Source organism: Lepidochelys kempii, chromosome 15, assembly GCF_965140265.1.
Source record: "Lepidochelys kempii isolate rLepKem1 chromosome 15, rLepKem1.hap2, whole genome shotgun sequence".
In the NCBI taxonomy this organism is placed as follows: Eukaryota; Metazoa; Chordata; order Testudines; family Cheloniidae; genus Lepidochelys; species Lepidochelys kempii.
In genome coordinates, this window is record NC_133270.1 from 6,144,364 (window position 1) to 6,163,817 (window position 19,454).

Consider the following 19,454-nt stretch of genomic DNA (forward strand, 5'->3'; position numbering starts at 1 on the left):
GAATGTGAATTTAATAGAACAGAAATGAGAAGAAACAATGAACCAGCAATGCAAGTCCGAACCCCACCTCTGACAGACAGACCTCTGGACATGCACACAAAGGGGGCCAAATTAGGACTGCACGGGCAACTTGATTTCTGGCATTGCTAACTTCTCTGTGCTTTTCTCATGCAGTATTTCATTAACGGATGGGCTAGGCACCCTGATTGCACAAATGGCATTTGGGCCCTCTGAGTGATGTCACAGGATAAGCCCTGTCTCAGCAGTGTACAGTGTGGAATCACCAAAAACAGGAGAATCCCTCAGCCCATAATTACTGGAGGCTCGTAGTGATCGCTATATTTAATTTGAACCCAGTTCACTCCACAGGCTGTGAGGAGGTGGGGCTGGGGGGCATAGACTGGCCTTCTCCCCAGCTCTCTCCCCACTTTGGAGTCATAGATGCTCCTAGGATGCAGGTTGGGAATGGTTTCTGCACTCCTTTGAGCTCCTCACACTCTCCCTGTCCTTCCACACACTCATGCAGTCTGGCCCCCAGTCCCATTCCCTTAGCCCCACAATGCTCAGCTCCTGTGGAGCACCAGCCACTGTACCTTGCCCTCCTGCTCCCGCAGCTCAGACACTTCAGTCTGCATGTAGAACTTCACCCTGTTGTTTTCAAACATCTGTGCAACAAGAGAGAGACAAAAGTCCTTACGCTCTGGAGCTACCACCAGCTTCTGGCTTCTCTGACTTTTCCTCCACAATCCCATTCCCTCCCTCGAGCTACAGCTCTCACCTTGGCTTGAGGGTGCACTGAAAACGGGCTCTCTGAGCATCTCTGCATCTCGCCTGCTCAGTGGGGTGTCATAATTTTGCAGTGTAGGAACACAAAATACTTGAGGATATTGCAATTAGGCCAATGGGGGAGGAGATGACCAATGTTTTCTTTTAGGTGTCAACCACCATGCATCACTTTATAGCATCAGAACACTGTATTCTCATTCATACATTAAATAAACCGAACACAATGATATGATTAACTGGTAGTGCCAACAGGGAGGTAAGACGTACACAGCTGTCCTCCGCACAGCAGGAATCAGGGTCACTGACCTGCTTGCTTGATCCAAAACAATCCTCTAAGAGACTGGTAAGTCATAATCACCTTCATGAGAGCTTGGCCAACCTTCTCCCCAAAGAACTTCATGAAAGGCACTTCTTCCAGCTCAACCACAGACACAGAATGGGCCTTCTCTGTGAGGTAGGCTGCCACCTCCATCCCTGGGGAACAGAAGCAGGTCAGAGACAGCGCGCGCCACTCCCTGCACTTCAGTGAGGTCTCTGGAGCTGAATTCAAGAGCTGTCAGGTGGTGGCTAGAGATGTGAGAACTTTCAATTCACCCTTTCAGGGCTGGGAACAGCTGCCACGGCATGAGCAGCTGCTTTTGGGCTCAGCAGAAGAATATACTGCAGATGGTATGAAGAACGTTTTCCGCTCGCTCAGTCTATTGTAAGCACTGGGGGCAGGGACCATCTTTTTGTTATACATGTGTAACGTCACCCCTTTCCTCCTAGCACAGTCAGGATTTGATCCTTACTGGGGTTTCTGGTATGACTGCAATTTGAGGACTATTGCTGGTATGAATAATGATAATTGTGGCTCAGCATGACCTGGTTTGCCTCAAGCAACCTGATTCCCTGTGATGGGAACTGGAATTGCTATTTTGGGATATTAAATGTATTCATAGGTTGGGCAGAAACCAAACCTTCTGCTCGCCAAAGGGTTTCATAGTGATTGTTTTTGTTCTTCACCCCAAGACCAATTATTTATTTGTGAAATTCTTACAAGGAAGAAGCCACAAAAAGGATTTGAAGACTGAAGTGATGCACTGTAATATACTTAGTAAATGGTCATTGAAAACCATCACTGTTTGCAGTGGTGATGTAGACATGCTGGTCCTGGGATATGAGAGACAAGGTGGGTGTGGTAACATCTTTTATTGGATCAACTTCTGTGGGCGAAATAGACAAGCTTTCAAACTCCACAAGCCTGAAGCAGAGCTGTGTGGAGAGTGAAAGTTCGTGTCTCTCACCCGCAGAAGTTGGTTCAATAAAAATATTACCACACCCACCTTGTCTCTCTCATTTAAAACCGTAACATTATGAATAGAAGAACTAGGAGGAGCATACACTCTGTGGCTGGGATCATAGTCAAGCTTACTGAATTATACATTGCAAATAAGAGTCATTGTGAATTTAGCTCTTTTTTTCTAATCATGAATCAATCCCAATGTCTAGGAATGTGTTTGTTATTTGGAAGCACTGTTCAAATAGCCTGGCCAAGACATTTTCAACCTATCCGTTCTTTGTGAATTGTTCACTTTGACTATTTGCAGTTTGTGATTGGTCACCGAGGTTGCAGGTTATAGTTTCTGCTTCCTGACTGGATGGATTACATCTTGAAACCAGGAAACTGACCCAAACAATAAGTATCCAATATGTGCATGCAGTCCATAGACTGGTCAGCCTAATTGTTCAGTCTTCTAGACAATTAATTAAATTAATTTACAAGTTGAGGTCAGGAGGGCTGTATCCTAGAAAGTATTATAAGAACCTGAATAAAATGGAAGGTTACCAATACAAGTAGACAATTGTGGCAATAGCCACAAATGAGTCATAAGAAGGGAATTTTTCATTTAAAGGATGTCATGTGGCTGCATACAAAAAATAAAACAGCCCAGAAAATTCACTAGCTTCATGAACTAGCTATATCTTTTAAGGATCTACAATAGATTATTCTGGCCAAAAAGATCACAAGAAAATTCAAGGGCTAGGCACAGGTCAAAAATAGGATTAATAGATGTTAAGGTCTGACCGCATGAATAACACATGACATCAAATTTCATCCAGCGATTCCTGCATCCAGTCTAATAACGTCTGACTGAGCTAGAGCAGATCTTTTAGAGAGACATATTGATTTAAAGATTTCAAGGGACAGAGACTCCACTACTTCCCTGGGTAAATTGTTCTAGTGGTTAATTAACCATGTGGAAAATGGGGAATTATAAAGAAAACTATAACATCTCAAAGGGAAAATTCTGCCCAAAGGCCCCTGAATGGGATTCTTGAGATGGTCTGCCCAAGACCAAATCTCACCAAGGAAAGAGGCCCCCACTATAACTGCATTCTTGCTGCTGGCCAGTTTCACTACCCGGTTGGCATCTTCAGGAGTTCGGATGTTGAAAACATTCTCAACTTCTTTGCCTTTACAGCTAAGAGCTTTGGGCCTGAAAAACACACATTTAGGAAAAGAATGTGTCAGGTTTCAATTGTGGTTTTCTTATCTGCATCCTTTCTGTTACTAAACATGTCTCTGCAAGTGCTGCACAGAGTGACTCAAGGAGCCAACACACTGTCTAATATAACTGCAAGTGATCTTCCGGCCGGGCACTCTGACACCGGCCACTACCCGCTGTTGCAGAGGTAGGTGTAAAATCTCCATAATAGAGGTGGCCACATAGGAAGTTTTCTGATCCCCAGCAGTTACTGATTGGCTGGTGATCTCAAGAAGGGGTTCTTTCTCTCATAAATGTTTGTCCCAAATCAGTTCCTCCATCTGTGCCAGTGACAAGGGGCCTGCTGCTGTGGGACGGGTCAGAGATTGTAGCCACACTGCAGCAAAACAACAAATTGTACAGCAGAAGTGCTGAAACTGGTGGCATCTTGAAAAAAAATGTCAATTACTGCAGCTGCCCCAGGGACCCTGACTGAGATGAATGAGACAGTTCAAATATTTTAGAATTATTGTTGCAGGCTTTCTGCAGACTCAGGCATGGGGCATGGGACCCTGCCTCAGTGACAGCTGGTCCAGTTTTCAAGATTATCTCCAGTACCAAAAGAGCTGGAATCAAATGACCAACTAGAGAAATGAGAGATTCTGGGGCCCAATGCTGCAGCAATGCCTGTGTCATTATTCATACACAGCAGAACAGAGATTGAGAAAGAGACATCCCAAAACAGCCCCCAGACTGGTGATTTGGGCATTCCCCTTGGGAAGTCGGATGCCCACGTTCAAGTTCCTGTTCCACATCAAGAATCTGAGAACAGATTCATAGATACTAAGGTCAGAAGGGACCATTATGGTCATCTAGTCCGACCTCCTGCACAACGCAGGCCACAGAATCTCACCCACCCCTGCGAAAAACCTCTCACCTATGTCTGAGCTATTGAAGTCCTCAAATCATGGTTTAAAGACTTCAAGGAGCAGAGAATCCTCCAGCAAGTGACCCGTGCCCCATGCTACAGAGGAAGGCGAAAAACCTCCAGGGCCTCTTCCAATCTGCCCGGGAGGAAAATTCCTTCCCAACCCCAAATATGGCGATCAGCTAAACCCTGAGCATGTGGGCAAGATTCACCAGCCAGATACTATGGAAAATTCTTTCCTGGGTACTCAGATCCCACCCCATCTAACATCCCATCACAGGCCATTAGGTCTATTTACCATGAACATATAAGGATCAATTAATTACCAAAATCATGTTATCCTATCATACCATCTCCTCCATAAACTTATTGAGTTTAATCTTAAAGCCAGATAGATCTTTTGCCCCCACTGCTTCCCTTGGAAGGCTATTCCAAAACTTCACTCCTCTGATGGTTAGAAACCTTCATCTAATTTCAAGTCTAAACTTCCCAATGACCAGTTTATATCCATTTGTTCTTGTGTCCCCGTATGCTCATGTGAGTGCTCTAATTGTTATTAGATTATTGACTCTAGGTTATTGACTATCTCTGTTTTTTCCATGAGAAAGGGCTGTTCTTGCTCAGCCACCTAGCACCAGGAGAAGGGTCACAGCTGCGAGTCCCCAGGGGAGAAAGACACTTTCCTCCAGCCTGAAGTTAGATGAAGGCATGTGTTTGGGCCCCTCCTCTGCATTTCTAATTGGCTAGCTCAGGAGGCTCCCCATTCCACTTGCTGGGGTCTGCCAATCCCATTCTTAGGCCCCTAACTCTCCCCCTGCATTACATAGGGAGTCTGGGTACTGTGATACAGCAAGGCCAGAGGGCAGCAAAAGTGTAATAGAGGGGAAGTATGTAACCCCCAGGATGATCAGAGCCTTATTCCCTGTGGACTAAGGAGAGGTTACTACAGGTTAATCAGAGCACCTGGAGCCACAGCACCTAACTCAGGTCTGAGGAGTCCGCTGGGTGGCAGGCAACTAAAAATTAGGCATTGCAATGCTCACCTCTGTGACATCTAAGTCTCTATGTGGATCTAGCCCTAAGGGATCTTAGGTAGATACGGGCTTAGATTACATCTGAAAATAGGATTTAGGCTCTTACATAACTTTGGTGCTTTTGAAAATTTTACCCAGGAGCTTATGTAAAAGGATTTTAAAAGTATTTTCAAACAATATATTAACATATAAACATTTGGGACTAGATTCCTGAAGAAACTTGGGCATGACAATGCCGAGTATCACCTGCCTAATTTTTAGGTGCCTGGAAAAAAATCACTGGGATTCACAAAGCCTGGGTTAGGTGTTATGACCCAACAGCCCCAGTTTGGCAACAGACTAGGGGTACAGAGTTACTACTCTGTAAGCCAAGACATACCCAGATGGGCATGCTTCCCCTACAATCACCATCTTCATGATGTTTCACCAAAGGAGGGGCATGTGGGGTCTCTGCTGAAAGCTAAGAACTTTCTGGTGGTCATGGTTATTGCGGGATGTATTTATGGAAAATATTGTAAGAGTTATGTGGGGCCCAGTGAGCTGCGGGATAGTGTCACAGAGGTGGGAAAAGGGAAATCTACCCATGTCTGTGAATCTCAGAGGGCACAATCTTGACCACATATCTTGATGTGGATTGTCCCACTGTGCTATTATACAGACCTAATGCTATCATATGCTATGGTAATGCAAGGTTAATGTTGTACATTTAAATACTCACAAACCAGGAAATGTGAACGTTAAGGACATACACACGAAAGGTAAGTCTACTAGTATGCCTTACAGTACAGGGCTAGATTCTGTATCATGACTTTCAGGCCCATAACATCTATTGGCAAGCCTCCATATCTTAGTCACTTCACTTTTATATTCCTGCTGTCTATGCACATTCAGATATAGAGCTGTTCAGAAAATGGAATTTCTGTCCCGGAAAAGTTCTGGTATTTCAACATTTGTTTTCATCCTGAAACAGGGTCCTCCTATTTCCAGGGTCAGAATTAGGGTCTAATTCTGCAAAACACACTCATAGGAGCAACCTTTACTCATGAAAGCAACAGAATAGTTAAGACTGAAACTGTAAGAAAAGGAGGACTTGTGGCACCTTAGAGACTAACAAATTTATTTCAGCATAAGCTTTCGTGAGCTACAGATCACTTCATCGGATGCATTCAGTGAAAAATGCAGTGGGGAGATTTATATACACTGAGAACATGAAACAATGGGTGTTATCATACACACTGTAAGGAAAGTGATCACTTAAGATGAGCTAATACCAGCAGGAGAGCAGAGGGGGAGAGGTAAGAAAACCTTTTGTAGTGATAATCAAGGTGGGCCATTTCCAGCAGTTGACAAGAACGGCTGAGGAACAATGGGGGGTGGGGAATAAACATGCGGAAATAGTTTTACTTTGTGTAATGACTCAACCACTCCCAGTCTCTATTCCAGCCTAAGTTAATTGTATCCAGCTTGCAAATTAATTCCAATTCAGCAGTCTCTCATTGGAGTCTGTTTTTGAAGTCTTTTTGTTCTAATATTGCGACCTTTAGGTCTGTAATCGAGTGACCAGAGAGATTGAAGTGTTCTCTGACTGGTTTATGAATGTTATAATTCTTGACGTCTGATTTGTGTCCATTTATTCTTTTATGTAGAGACTGTCCAGTTTGACCAATGTACATGGCAGAGGAGCATTGCTGGCACATGATGGCATATATCACATTGGTGGATGTGCAGGTGAACGAGCCGCTGACAGTGTGGCTGATGTGATTAGGCCCTGTGATGGTGTCCCCTGAATAGATACGTGGACACAGTTGGCAATGGGCTTTGTTGCAAGGATAGGTTCCTGGGTTAGTGGTTCTGTTGTGAGGTATGTGGTTGCTGGTGAGTATATGCTTCAGGTTGGGGGGCTGTCTGTAAGCAAGGACTGTCCTGTCTCCCATGATCTGTGAGAGGGATGGGTCATCCTTCAGGATAGGTTGTAGATCCTTGATGATGCGTTGGAGAGATTTTAGTTGGGGGCTGAAATGATGGCTAGTGGCGTTCTGTTATTTTCTTTGTTGGGCCTGTCTTGTAGTAGGTGACATCTGGGTACTCTTCCGGCTCTGTCAATCTGGCATTGGCATTGGCACCCTGGACAGCAGGATTGTCTGGCTATGTAGACTCCCTCTTCAGGCCCTACGCTACCAGCACTCCCAGCTATCTTCGAGACACCACTGACTTCCTGAGGAAACTACAATCCGTCGGTGATCTTCCTGAAAACACCATCCTAGCCACTATGGATGTAGAAGCCCTCTACACCAACATTCCACACAAAGATGGACTACAAGCCGTCAGGAACACTATCCCCGATAACGTCACGGCAAACCTGGTGGCTGAACTTTGTGACTTTGTCCTCACCCATAACTATTTCACTTTTGGGGACAATGTATACCTTCAAATCAGCGGCACTGCTGTGGGTACCCGCATGGCCGCACAGTATGCCAACGTTTTTATGGCTGACTTAGAACAACGCTTCATCAGCTCTCGTCCCCTAATGCCCCTACTCTACTTGCGCTACACTGATGACATCTTCATCATCTGGACCCAGAGAAAAGAAGCCCTTGAGGAATTCCACCATGATTTCAACAATTTGCATCCCACCATCAACCTCAGCCTGGAACAGTCCACACAAGAGATCCACTTCCTGGACACTACGGTGCTAATAAGCGATGGTCACATAAACACCACCCTATACCGGAAACCTACTGACCGCTATTCCTACCTACATGCCTCCAGCTTTCACCCTGACCACACCACACAATCCATTGTCTACAGCCAAGCTCTACAATACATTTGCTCCAACCCCTCAGACAGAGACAAACACCTACAAGATCTCTATCAAGCATTCTTACAACTACAATACCCACCTGCTGAAGTGAAGAAACAGACTGACAGAGCCAGAAGAGTTCCCAGAAGTCACCTACTACAGGACAGGCCTAACAAAGAAAATAACAGAACATGTGCCAGCAGTGCCCCTCTGCCATGTACATTGGTCAAACTGGACAGTCTCTATGTAAAAGACTAAATGGACACAAATCAGGTGTCAAGAATTATAACATTCATAAACCAGTCGGAGAACACTTCAATCTCTCTGGTCACTCGATTACAGACCTAAAGGTTGCAATATTAGAACAAAAAGACTTCAAAAACAGACTCCAACGAGAGACTGCTGAATTGGAATTAATTTGCAAACTGGATACAATTAACTTAGGCTTGAACAGAGACTGGGAGTGGATGGGTCATTACACAAAGTAAAACTATTTCCCCTGTTTATCCCGCACCCCCCATTGTTCCTCAGCCGTTCTTGTCAACTGCTGGAAATGGCCCACCTTGATTATCACTACAAAAGGTTTTCTTTCACACACCCCTCCCCGGCTCTCCAGCTAGTATTAGCTCATCTTAAGTGATCACTCTCGTTACAGTGTGTATGGTAACACCCATTGTTTCATGTTCTGGCGTATATAAATCTCCCCACTGCATTTTCCACTGAATACATCTGATGAAGTGAGCTGTAGCTCATGAAATCTCATGCTCAAATAAATTTGTTAGTCCCTAAGGTGCCACAAGTACTCCTTTTCTTTTTGCGAATACAGACTAACAAGGCTGCTACTCTGAAACTGTGAAAAGAAATGCTAAACTGTATTATACTGTTTAGCCACTAGGGGGCTCCATCTGACATACCTTAAGCTCACAACAGCCATTCCTTCCTGGCAGTGCATTAAAGGATTTTATAGTGAACACATCTTGTGTGTCATTCCTTGTGAAGGAAGGTTTGTAGATAGTCCATATCTGACACAGAAGCCTGACTTGCTAGTAGCAGTCAGGCTTGTACTGAGTACAAGGTGTACATGACATAAGCATCACAAGTAATCAAGTGCCAGAGGAGAGCAGAAACAAAGGGCACAAAACAAAAGTTGTCAAATCTTATCACCATACCACTCTTCAATGCTCCAGAGAACTTTAGCTTTGATGGCGCTTCCACCAGGACCCTGGAGATATCCAGGTATAGTCTTTAATTTATGCTATGGGGAAACCATTAGAGCACATCTTTAAATCCTTTGACTTTACTGAAGAGTCACAATGATGACTATGAAAGAGAGTTTTGGCTATGTTTGATGCATACTTTATAACTCAGAAAAATGTGGTTTATGAAAGAGCAGGTTTTCACCAGAGAATTCAAGAACAAAGAGAAAATTCAAATCTTTTATAAAATCCCTGCATGCATTGGCTGAGAACTGATTTTGGGAATGCAAACCATGAAAGTATCAGAGATAGGCTGGTTACTGGGTTAACTGACAAGAACGTCTCACAGCAATCACAATTAAAGACAGACTTAAATCTACTCACAGCTATGTAGATAGTAAATCACTCTGAACTAGACAAACAGCAGGAGCAACCTGAAAAACCTGAAACTTAGAAGCTGTAAACATGGACAACATGAATGCTAAAAAAACTAAGGAGTATGGTAGCACCTTAAAGATGAACAGATTTATTTGGGCATAAGCTTTCGTGGGTGAAAAACCCACTTCTTCATGTGCATGGGGTGAAAATTACAAATACAGGGAGCCACCTAAGCTAGCCAATCGGAGATGTCAACCAGAGAGGTGTTTGAACCCCTACCTGCTCTGCTCATGATTTACCCACTGATACTTTGGTTACACTCATTTATTCATCATTCATAAATAGCTTCTGTGAACATTTTAACCTGTGCATTGGTCATCAATTAGTACTTCAGTAGTCACTATGCACAATTAACAACTTCTGCTGCCTAACTGGTAACATGATATTGGTTTTGCTTCCTGGTTGGATTGCTCCAAAACACAGTTTTCAGGTTTGGCTGCACAAACCTTTCCAGCCTGAATGGCTAGTCATGTGAACGTATATTCAGACCAGGATTCATAGATCCCCACTTTCCTTTTTCGCAAATATTCTTGCGAACAAAAATTCCCCATTCAAATGGTTAAGTCATGTTAGGTTGCTTGACCTAGATTCACAAAGGTGTTTTGAGGTGCCTAGAAAATCAAAGTCTGAGTTAGGCTCCCAGGCTTTGAATGGGGAGAGACAGATGCCTTAGACTGTGGTTCACAAAAGCTAACATGCTAGGCAGGGAGTTGACTAAGTTAGCCAATGGGAGATGCCAACCAGAGGGGTGTCCTAAGCCCCGCCCCTCTCCTGGAGATAGATGTCTGAGTCAGGGCGGCTGGTGATTCTCAGCTATAAACTCTCTTTGGAGTTAGCTGCCTCAGGAATGTTGTAAAGAGGCAGACACTTCCTCATTGGGCTAGAGAGACAGACAGACAGACAGACAGACAGACTCACTCTCCTGATAGCTAGTATATCAGCCAGGATGTGGGAAAGCCAGGGTCCCATCTCCCTGCACCACAGTGGCAGAGCTTCAACAGGAGAGCGTTTGGGAGCCCCAAAAGAGAATAGCCCACACGCACCTGAGAGGTGGCAGATCCCTGTTCAAATTCCTTCTCATCAGGCTGGGGGGAGACTTGAGCTGGGGGGGTCTCATATCCCAGGTGAATGCCCTAATCACTGGGCTAAGAGTTGGGGAGCTCCTCCTTCCCTGCCCCTCTCACGGGCTGTGTGCCAACTCACCTGAGGGGCACAATCTGGGAGGCATGCTCTGAGCACACCTGCCTGGCCGGGCCCTGGCCCCAAATAAGGGGGCCAAATGCTTATCTGCCCCCAGTTCATGAATTGCTCTGGGGCTCAGGTGGGAGATAGGCCTCCAGACACCTAGAGGGAGGCAACTTGTGCCTGCCCGGAGGCAGAAACATGCATCAAGGTAATTTTTTTTTAATGGAAAAAAAATGTAGGTGCCTAGTGAGTTGAGGCACCTACAGGATTCAGTGGGAGTTTTGTGGGTCACAGTGCAGCCAAAAAGTGGGATTTAGGCCCTAAATTTGGGGGTTGGATGCCCAAGAGCCTTTGTGAGTCTAGGCCTTTATCCCTAGGCACAAGCTCCTTAGGTTCTCCTAAGAGTAGGATGTGTCTTGGGGTGGATTATGTTTGTTTGTAGCTTACGTGTTTCCGGTTGCTATCAGCAGTTTGTTATAGTCCATCTTAAATCCGTCCTTGAACACGGCTGTCTTGTTCTTGGTGTCCACAGCTGCAACCTGCAATCATTCTAGATAACATTACGGGGCAAAATCCGAGGTGCTTATTGAGATACCAAAGGGTTTAGCTCCAAGTGGAATAGCCCGGAAGGCGCGAGGGCAAAGGGCTGGTCTCATCTCAAGGCACACTGACAGCCTCGCCTGGTACTCTGGGCTGAGTTTTCCATGGATCACATTGTATTAGCTCATGCAACCAACTCATTCATTTGGACTAATCATTTTAGATTAATTGTGACTTAAATTTGTTGCTCAAAAAAATTAGGGAGAGATGCATAGTACTGGTGAAAGCAGCGAAGGCTGAGACTGGAGGAGTTCTGGACAGAAGTCTCCAGGCAGCTCAGACAGACTTGCTTGCAGCGCTACTTGTTATTCCAGTCTTGGGCCCATTTTGAATGGGGCAGCTATAAAATGGGTGCTTGTTTCAGTGCTATTTGTCGTTCAACATTCAATTTTAATAGACATCGGCAGCCATGTCTGTGACAAGCTATCATTCCTAATCCAACGGTTTGAGGAAATTACCATCCTTATTTTAAGTGTACCTATTTTCTGTGGCTAAAGACCTGTGCCTAGAGCGGTCTGTAGTATTGATTAGTGCACTGAGAAGGCACTGACAATAGGCTCTTCACCATTTTAGGGCCCTACCAAATTCATAGTCCATTTTGGTCAATTTCATGGTCACAGGGTTTTTTAATTCGTCAATCTCACATTTTCAGATGTTCACATCCGAAATTTCATGGTGTTGTAATCGTGGGGGTCCTGATCCAAAAGGGAGCCATAGGGGTGGGGGTGGGGGGTCACAAAGCTGTTGTAGGGGGGTTGGAGGATTGCCAACCTCACTTCTGTGTAGAAGTGAAGGCAGCAGTCCGGAGCTTTCTGCAGCCGGGGACAGTACCCAGAAGTGGGTCTGATCTCCTCCCCAAGAGCAGCCATTCAGGGGAAGAGGAAGTCCTGTCCCTGCCCAGCCCAGCTGGGACTAGTAGCTTGGACTGGAAAAACCAGCCCCATTGGTTTTGGTTTGGATTGGTTCTCAGGAGCAGGGGTCTTTACCCTAGGCCTCTCCCACAGCAGCCATTAAATCCTGAGCTGTCCTGGAAGAATCATCATCATCTGTGTGCACGTAAGGATACCAAGAGCAAAGAACCTTGACAATTCCAGAGTGACCACAGACAGGAACCTGGCCAGCTGTAACACTAGTTCTGCCTTAACCCCATCCCAGGTATGTCTCTGAAATCTCTCTCTCTCTCTCTCTGTCTCTCACACTCACACACACACACACATACACACACACCATTGCAGCAGGAAATCTGCATATGAGGCAACAGATGGAAGTGGCACAGCAGCACCACTTCCTTGAATGCCCCTTCTAGACTCATAGACACCAGGGCCATGAAGGGACCATGGTGATCATTAGTCTGACCCCTTTAGAACAGAGGCCAGAGAACTGCCCCCAAATAATTCCTAGTGCGGATCTTTTAGCAAAATAGCCAGTCTTGATTTTTCAAATGGTCAGTGATGGAGAATCCACCTTGACCCTTGGTCAGTTGTTCCTTACATGAACTGCGTTGTCTATGATCAAGTGGCAGCTGAGCCAGCACCAGTCCTGCAGGGTCATGCAACCAGGTCTTTGTGATAAATGAAGAATCAGGGCTGCATCCTTAATTACACTGTGGATGGTGCGAACTCTATAAGCTACTGACCTCACATTAAACAGCATGAAGTGAAGAACAGGATTCCAACATGCTGAGAATTAATACAAGGAAAAAGCAATCGGTCTGAAGTTAGAGGTGAGCTGTCTGGGGTAGGGATTATTTGTCTTTTATACTTGTGTATACTTGGAACATTGCAACCCTGATCCTGGGCTGGAGCCTCAGAGTGCTGCTGTAATACGCATAAATAGAATAATAAAGATCCTGGCCCAGGTTTATGCCCAACATGCAGTTTGGTTTCCCTGTTTTGTCTCTTCTACCCAGTGCCGTGGGGAACGAGGAGTCCAAGCACCTCATGGGCCTTTTGGCACCCTGGCACTCAGCAGAGCTACGTCACTCGCTGACCATAGTAAGGTGGCCAGCAAAGGGGCGGGGAAAGGAAACGTGAACAGGTAGGAAGAAGGAGTCTGTAAAAACAACTTGATAAAAAGCAAGCAAGGCAATGATTAGAAAATCTAGATGTACAAGAGAGTCAGAATAAGTTGCCTCCAAGTGTATTAAGACAATAGTTAATGGCTTATTGCATCACTGACACTGACTCTGGAAAAACCACAAGCAATTTAGGAGATCCTGAAAAACTGGCTCACAAAAGAAGGAATTTGGGTCCCTGTATGTCTAACTGGTATCCTTGGTAAAATAATACAACCAGTCTTGAGTAGTCTAAGTCAGGGCCCAGTTCCTATTGCTGGGTAATTCCTATTGCAATGCATGGAGCTGTAGTGCTCAGCACCGAACTTCTGTAGGGTCACAGCCATGAGCATGATCAGTGTGGGAACAGCCACAATGAGCATCCATCTTGTAGCTATTTGCTAGCCAAGCTAACAGCGCTTTGAACAGAGACATACAGCTGGGATCTTGTTATGAAGTGGGGGCTTTAATGCAGCTTTTGGTAATATTTCTGTAGAGGCAATTTGACAGTGCCAGCTAGCAAAGCTAGCTTTTTCTTTTACTAGCCACATGCAGTCTCTGTGTTCGATAAAGAACTTCCGAGATGTACACTGTATGCTATTTTGTATGACTGCACCTTGCAAATCTTGTTCTCCTTACCTGTGTTTCAGTCAGGACCTCAATGTCATTTGTACGGAAGAATTCCTTAGGGCGCAAGGTGATCTGATCTAAGTGTGAATCCATTGACTGCAACAAAGAAGCAATTTTGCTGTCAATTACGCAGTTTACAGTTTTCAGAGTAACAGCCGTGTTAGTCTGTATTCGCAAAAAGAAAAGGAGTACTTGTGGCACCTTAGAGACTAACCAATTTATTAGAGCATAAGCTTTCATGAGCTACAGCTCACTTCCTCAGATGCATATCGTGGAAACTGCAGCAGGCTTTACAGTTTACAGTGTGAGAGATGTTTGTAAATTCCCAGTTACATCCTTTATACATGTTCCCAGTACTTTTCAGTGATAGCCTGAAATCTGTCCTTGTAGTAACCTGGTACACAGGAAATCTGTGCAGGTGACCAGGGCTAAGGGCCTGAACCAAAACTCATTGAAGAAAATTGAAGGATCTCCATTGACTTGAATGGACTTGGTATTGGGCCTTAATTCCTTTTATATTAGCTCACACTGCAGTACAAGAATTGGCCTACTAAGAAAGACAGGAAGGGAAGGCTTTTGAATAGCTGTAAAGTGGAAGTTCAAAAGACATAACATGGAAGAGCACAGAGACAAACAAAGGGGCCAAGAAAAGGGTTACTTTTGGAAAGAGAATCAGTTATCCACCTGAGGGCAGAATTTTCAAGAGCAGCTAAGTTATTTAAGAGCAAATGTCCCAGCAAGAATCAAAACACAAGCTCTTATCTAGTTCTTTTTTTAACCTACTTATACTTTTGACCTTCACAACATCCCCTGGCAATGAGTTCCACAGGTAAATTGTGCATTGCATGAAAGAGTATTTCCTCCTGTTTGTATTAAACTTGATGCCTAGTAATTTCACTGGATTGTAGCCAATTAATTTGTAGACAGTGATACAAACATATATACACATAGGTAAGGAATAAGTATGAATTAAGGCAGTAATGCAAAAGCTTATATGTCCCAAGCCTGTAAGGCAATAACTTACAAACTAACTGAGGCCAAAGGCTTAAAATCTGGACACAAGTAATTAACCGATACATGACCTTGTATTACAAGATGTCACAAGATAATGTGATGTTATGAGTAAATGTTGCTAAATTGCTGAGAGTTGACAGCAAAATGCTAGTTTATACCAGCTTTAGATATTTTGAGTTATGAACATCAGCAGATATTCAACCACAAGAATACCATAGAAACTTATTGACATGTGGCCCGTTGGTGACTGCCAGTAGCAAAAATCCCCAATTGCTGGAGACGGGACACTAGATGTAGAGGGTTCTGAGTTACTACAGAGAATTCTTTCCCAGGTATCTGGCTGATGAGTCTTGTCCACATGCTCAGAGTCTAACTGATCACCATATTTGGGGTCTGGAAAGAATTTTCCCTCAGGCCAGATTGGCAGGGGCCCTGACAGTTTTTCGCCTTCGTTTGCAGCATGGGACACGGGTCACTTGCAGGTTTAAACTAGTGTAAATGGTGGATTCTCTCTAACTTGAAGCCTTTAAAGCATGATTTGAGGACTTCAGTAATTCAGCCAGAGGTTAGGGATCTATTACAGGAGTGGATGGGTGAGGTTCTGTGGCCTGCAATGTGCAGGAGGTCAGACTAGATGATCACGATGGTCCCTTCTAACCTTAAAGTCTATAAGTCTATTTGATTTGTTCCTGCACAACATTTTGATTAAAAGACTAGAACAATATAAAATTAACAGGGCACATATTAAATGAATTAAAAACTGGTAGCATAGGTCTCAAAATGTCATTGTAAATAGGGAATCATCACAGAATGGGTCTGTTTCTATTGGGGTTCTGCAGGGATCAGTTCTTGGCCCGATGCTATTTAACATTTGTATTAATAACCTGGAAGAAAACATACAATCATCACTGATAAAGTTTGCAGATGATACAAACATTGGAAAGTGGATAAATAATGAAGAGGACAGGTCACTGATACAGAGCGATCTGGATTGCTTGGGAAACTGAACGTAAGCAACCAGCATGTATTGTAAGACAGCTAATGTATAGATCTGGGAACAAAGCTTGCAGGCCATACTTACAGGATGTGGGACTCTATCCTGGGAAGCAGTGACTCACACATACTTGGGGGTTGTGGTGGATAATCAACTGAACATGAATTCCCAGTGTGATGCTGTGGCCAAAAGAGCGAATGTAAGGGTGGCCCCAGCAGCCTAGGCAGCCATGGACTGTCCACCTGCCCAAAGTGGGGGGGCTCAAGAGCAGCAGATGGAGGCTCTGCGGCTCCCCACAGTTGCCCATGTGGCTCTTACCACAGCCTGGCTGTAGTTCTTCGGCCCCCAAGGTGCCACTCCCCCGGCCAGGCCAGAAGCTGGAGCCAGGTCAGGGTAAGAGCCATGCAGGCTGCTGTGGGGAGCTGTGGACCCTTTGGCCTGGGTGGAGGGTCTGCGGGGGCAGGGACATGGACTGCGGGGTGTTCTCAGCCCTCCCACCCCCACCCCAGGCAGGTGGAGGGGCCTAGGCTCCCTGGCTCTGCCCACAAGTCCAGAAGGATGTTGATAAATCGGAGAGGGTTCAGAGAAGAGCTGTGAGAATGATGAAAGGATTAGAAAACCTGCCTTCTAGTGACAACACCCTCCCGTCCCCCTCCTGGCTCTGACGGGGTGATGTCAGCAGAGCACACACACAAACCCTGCAGTGTCCTCTGCTTGGATCCTATTGGGTTATGGAGAGGTGGGCTGGCTAAGGGACCCTCCCCAAGCTTATGGGGAGGATCCACAGAGCCCGGAAAACTCACATAATTATGGGGGACAACAGAAAAAATAACAAGGATGGGTGTGAAGGTCAAAGGGTCAAAAAAAGGAAACCTGAAGGAAATACTGAGCAGAGAACCCTGGACAGCGCACACTGCTCCTCGAAGGTGTCAAGGGAGCCAACGGATGCTGCCCAGAGGAACTCTGCCCAGATGCATGAATGGAGGGAGGATTGGAAATAGGTCCCACAGTCACAGAGAACCCTCTCAGCCAACATCCTTTCCCTGGGGTTATAGACGGCCACCTTGGCCACCGCTAGGAAGAAGTTGACTGGGAGGTCCCGTGACTTTGTGGGGCCATGACAGGGTGTGATATATAAGGAGGTGGGGGGAGAAGTGCAGCCAAAAACGTAAAAGGGGGTCCAGGAGGAGCCCAAAAAAGGGCTGCAACCTGGCACCCTCAAGATACACATGCTCCAGGATCTCCCTCACACCACAGAAGGGACAGGCTTTGGGGACAGGAGTGAACCGCGCCAAATCCACGCCCGTGCTCACAGCTTCATGGAGGAGCCGCCAGCCAATATCCCTGGGGGGCCGTGGGACGAGGATGGAATATAGACTGGCCCACCGGGGTTCCTCACCCTCGACAGATGACATTGGGTCCCGCCACTTGGTATCAGGGCGGGACACGAGGGTGAGGAAACAGAGTATGGAGCACAAATGTGTACAGATGTGCCCTTGGTGTGGTTTGAAAGCCAAACGACTGCAGGTCACGCAGCTGGTTTCAGGCATCAGGGTGGGGTGGCAGGGGAGGCTCACGGGACAGGGGCCCGATGAAAAGATCCATAGGGCCCGGGGTGGGCGGGGAGCACTCTTCCTCAGGACCTGCTTGAGGTAAGCTCGAGAGGCGGGCGACAAGGCTGTCCTCACCTCCTGAAGTACGCACCGGGGAGTCAGAAGGGTGGAGAGCCCCATGAGTGAGCTGAGCTGAGCCTTTGCTTGGATGGGTGACAGGCTTTTAGGGATAGATCAGGTTTTGTCCCAGTAACTAATGCCAGCTCCAGAGGAGCAGAGTTAAGGTTCTGCCGGGGCGGGAGACATTTTTATCTCTGCGTTCTCTGGTTTCCAGAGGTTTAAATTTGTCTTCACTGATCTCTTTATTTCCTGCTTTCCAGAGATTAAACGTTACCCACCCTCCATGTTCTGGGAGGGTGTACCACTAACTCGCCCACTTTAGCTCTGTGTGAAAGAAATACGGAGGCAGCGACTATCATTCTTTTTTTAAAAAGAATTTATGTTTACAGCCTTCACTTCATCATTGTAAAGATTTCTGCCTAAGAATATATTAAAGAATTAAAGGTAACAATATAGAGATTAAATCCAGTTCTCCCTGTATATGGATTTGCTTTGGGAATATTTACAATTTTCTCATTTTTATGCAGACAGTGCAGTACCATGATTGAAAGTTGAACATCAGGGTTTTGTATTTAATATCCTCAGTTGTTTGCAGAAAAGAAAATTCAAGCAAAAGAAGAAACAAGAGGTCAAAATGAAAGAAAGGTGCCAGTATATTTAGTTAAACAGGCATCACTGCAATAAATTCTGCTACTCCCGCTACAGCCATTTGGCTCGATCGACATCAGGTGAAAGTGTAGTTGCCGCTCTACCCCAGGCATATGAAAGACGAAGATGATTTAATAAAGCTGGGACAAGGCCCCCAGCCAAGCTTTTCTAAAACAGGTTATGTAACCTGAGACCTAGGTGACCTGATTGTGCAAAGTGCTGAGTAGCCAGTAACTCTCTCTGGTTTTAGTGGGAACTGAGAGCTACTCAGTACTTTTGAACATGAGGCTACTTATTTAGATACCTAACTATGGACTTAAGAACGGGACATAAAGCATGTACATTGGGAAATCTCGGCCCCAGCTTTCATCAGGCTCCTTCCATTATTGGTCTTAGATGATGATATGACTAGGTCAGAGGAGGGTTCACGGGTTTGCCTCCGAAAACACACACTGAAAAGGTGACAAGCTCCAGAAGTCCCTAGAATTAATTTTATTGACAGTGCCTCAGTGCAATAAAAGGACAAGCTGGCAAAGTTTCTAGCAACTGGGACACCCACTGTCTAGTGAGAGAAACATGAATATAGAATACATGAAATAAGAATATGAAACATTCTGGATGATACAAACCTTACTTAGCTTGGGTCGGTCATAGGGTAAGTGTCTGTCCATTGTGCACATTACGATCCTGTCGGAGAAACCTTCCTGTCTTAAGGTCTCTGCACAAACCAATCCAGCAGCACCTAAAAGGCATAAGGCCAGTAATTGCTACATATGTATTTTATTTAACAAATGAAAAGTTTAGCATCCATCCAGTAAAGGACTCAATCTCTCAGACTTTTTTTTTTGTGAATCTAGCCTTTCATTTCTTTTGCTTTTATGAACAATAAAAAGGTTGCCTAGTGCTATTCCAGTCATTGATACCTTGGGACAGGGAGTGGATTCCGAATTGCTCCATTGGGTAGCAGGTCTACTCTGTCCTCAGAGCTTCTGCCTCACTGTTTAGGG

At 45.2% G+C, this 19,454-nt stretch overlaps 1 protein-coding gene across 8 annotated transcripts in view; it reads right to left on the minus strand.

Annotated features, from left to right (window-relative positions):
* Positions 1-19,454, minus strand: part of AIFM3 (AIF family member 3) — a 113,968-nt gene that overhangs the window by 39,810 nt on the left and 54,704 nt on the right. For 7 of the 8 annotated variants that reach the window (XM_073312949.1, XM_073312952.1, XM_073312954.1 and 4 more), the window contains 6 exons: positions 19,077-19,189; positions 14,128-14,214; positions 11,283-11,374; positions 3,136-3,266; positions 1,145-1,260; positions 594-665 (listed from right to left, as the gene is read on the minus strand). In XM_073312949.1, coding sequence (XP_073169050.1) covers positions 594-665; positions 1,145-1,260; positions 3,136-3,266; positions 11,283-11,374; positions 14,128-14,214; positions 19,077-19,189 — 611 coding nt within the window. The remainder of the gene's footprint in view (positions 1-593; positions 666-1,144; positions 1,261-3,135; positions 3,267-11,282; positions 11,375-14,127; positions 14,215-19,076; positions 19,190-19,454) is intronic. The other variant, XM_073312953.1, reaches the window with a different exon arrangement.